This window comes from Chrysochloris asiatica, unplaced genomic scaffold (assembly GCF_000296735.1).
Source record: "Chrysochloris asiatica unplaced genomic scaffold, ChrAsi1.0 scaffold01031, whole genome shotgun sequence".
NCBI lineage: Eukaryota > Metazoa > Chordata > Mammalia > Afrosoricida > Chrysochloridae > Chrysochloris > Chrysochloris asiatica.
This window is the reverse complement of record NW_006409549.1, coordinates 2,353-4,279: the sequence shown is the minus strand read 5'-3', so window position 1 is coordinate 4,279 and position 1,927 is coordinate 2,353. Positions and strand designations below refer to the sequence as shown.

Sequence of the window (1,927 nt, the reverse complement as noted above, 5' to 3'; positions counted from 1 at the left end):
TTGAACCTATGTTAATAAATTTTGTTTTTCTTTTTGTTTTTAAGTTCCATTGACTCATATGGACTCAAAGGAGTCCCTGATGAGTTTGAACCCACTCCTTTGTGGTTCAAACCAGCTTTGTGGTCCAGTGTATTGTACAAGGGTTAAATTCAGTGACCCTTGGAAATTCTATTCTGAGTCTGAGTCTAAGACTTTTCTGATTGGGCCTCCTGAGGATGGTTGCTCATGTGCAGAGAAGAGCAGACAAAGCCTCTCTGCAGCTGGAAGCCCAGCTGGTCCCACCCATCTACTTTGCATATTCCTTCCAGTCCCCCTGGTCCTCCAGAGCCCATATGAATGCTGGGTCTGCACTCAGGGGAAGATCTGTCTTACTTGGGGCACAGAGTGAACCATGGAAGGCCCAGCTCAGCTTCTCTGCCTGCTAGTGTTCTGGCTCCCAGGTGAGGGCAATAGGGATGGTTCTCTCAATCTAATGTTTTTTCAATGTTCTTAGGTCCTGGGATCTGAGACCTTTATTAGGCAAGAAAAATTAATAAATATTGCCTTATTTGGAATATAGATTGGGTCTGCTGGAAAGACAGTGTTTTATGGTCCAGATCATATTGGTGACTTTGTGTTTTATTTCCAACTTCAGATGCCATGGGAGAAATTGTGATGACTCAGTCCCCAGCTTCCCTCTCTGTGTCTCCTGGTGAAAGAGTCTCCCTCAATTGCAGGGCCAGTCAGACAGTTAGCAGCTACTTAAACTGGTATCAGCAGAAACCTAGGCAGGCTCCCAGGCTCCTCATCTATCATGCTTCCAGAAGGGCCGATGACATCCCAGAACGATTCAGCGGGAGTGGGTCTGGGACAGGTTTCACTCTCACTATCAGCAGCGTGGAAGCTGAAGATTTTGGAATTTATTACTGTCAACAGCATAATAATCTCCCTCCCACAGTGTTTCATGCTTGAACATCAACCCTGCCTCCCTGGGGAGCAGATGTGTGAGGTTGGGCTCTCTCCCAGCTGCTTCTCTTTGTGCCCCCATCTACTTCATGTCTTTTCAGATGTAACCACTCTGTGAAGATAGTGACTTATTTTTGTAGAAGGAGCTAGGTTGATTCCTCAGCACACTTAACTCTCAATCCTTCTTCTTAGTTCCAGAAGCACAGACATAGACAGTGCCTGTCCTAACTTAATGAAGGACAGAAATAATAATGCTGGGATTTAGCATCAATTAGAGTTCATATTTCAAAAACGAAGCCATTCTTACTATTCTAAGCAGGAGCTGTTTAACATTTCCATTTATATAATTAGAATCTAAATAGCTTTCAAAGCCTTGGGACTCTCCTTGCCAGCGAAGCATATAGTGGCAATGAGTGATTCTCACATGACTCTCCAGACTCCAAGTGCAGCTGTACTGACAGTGTCAGGTCCCTAACTCCATGGTCCTCAGACCTGTGTTGGTGTCCAGGGATGGAGGGGCTGATGCTCTCAGTGTGTAGTCTATCTTTCTTATTTCTGTCTAAGGGTCTGCCGGAAGACGCTGATGGAGAGGAGTGAATATTTTATTTCTCCTGATAAATTTTAAGATAGGGTCCATCTTTTTGCAATATTACATAAAATTATAGAGAAAAAGGATTATGTGAAATGTATTTCAAGACTCCATGGAAAAGGTGAATATGACAGAAGATACCCAGCAAGGTCATTATTACCCTGATTCACAAAAGGTTTCAGTCGGGAAAGGCCTAGACTATGCTTAGATTTGCTTCCAAATACCATCAGCAAGTTGACACTGGAAGCTACGTGCTTGCCTGCTTACCTACCACAAGGTCATAGGTTCAAACTCACCAGCCACTCTTTGGATATGCAGATGATACAACCTTGATCGCTGAAAGTGAAGAGGACTTGAAACATTTACTTATGAAGATCAAAGAGCACAGCCTTC

The 1,927-nt window shown here is 43.8% G+C and overlaps 1 gene segment (V, D, J or C); it reads left to right on the top strand.

Moving 5' to 3' along the window:
• Window positions 1-391: 391 nt before the first annotated feature.
• Window positions 392-951, top strand: LOC102830219. The segment is given in 2 exon segments: window positions 392-440; window positions 635-951. Coding segments are annotated over 2 exon segments (366 nt in total).
• The last annotated feature ends 976 nt before the right edge of the window (window positions 952-1,927 follow it).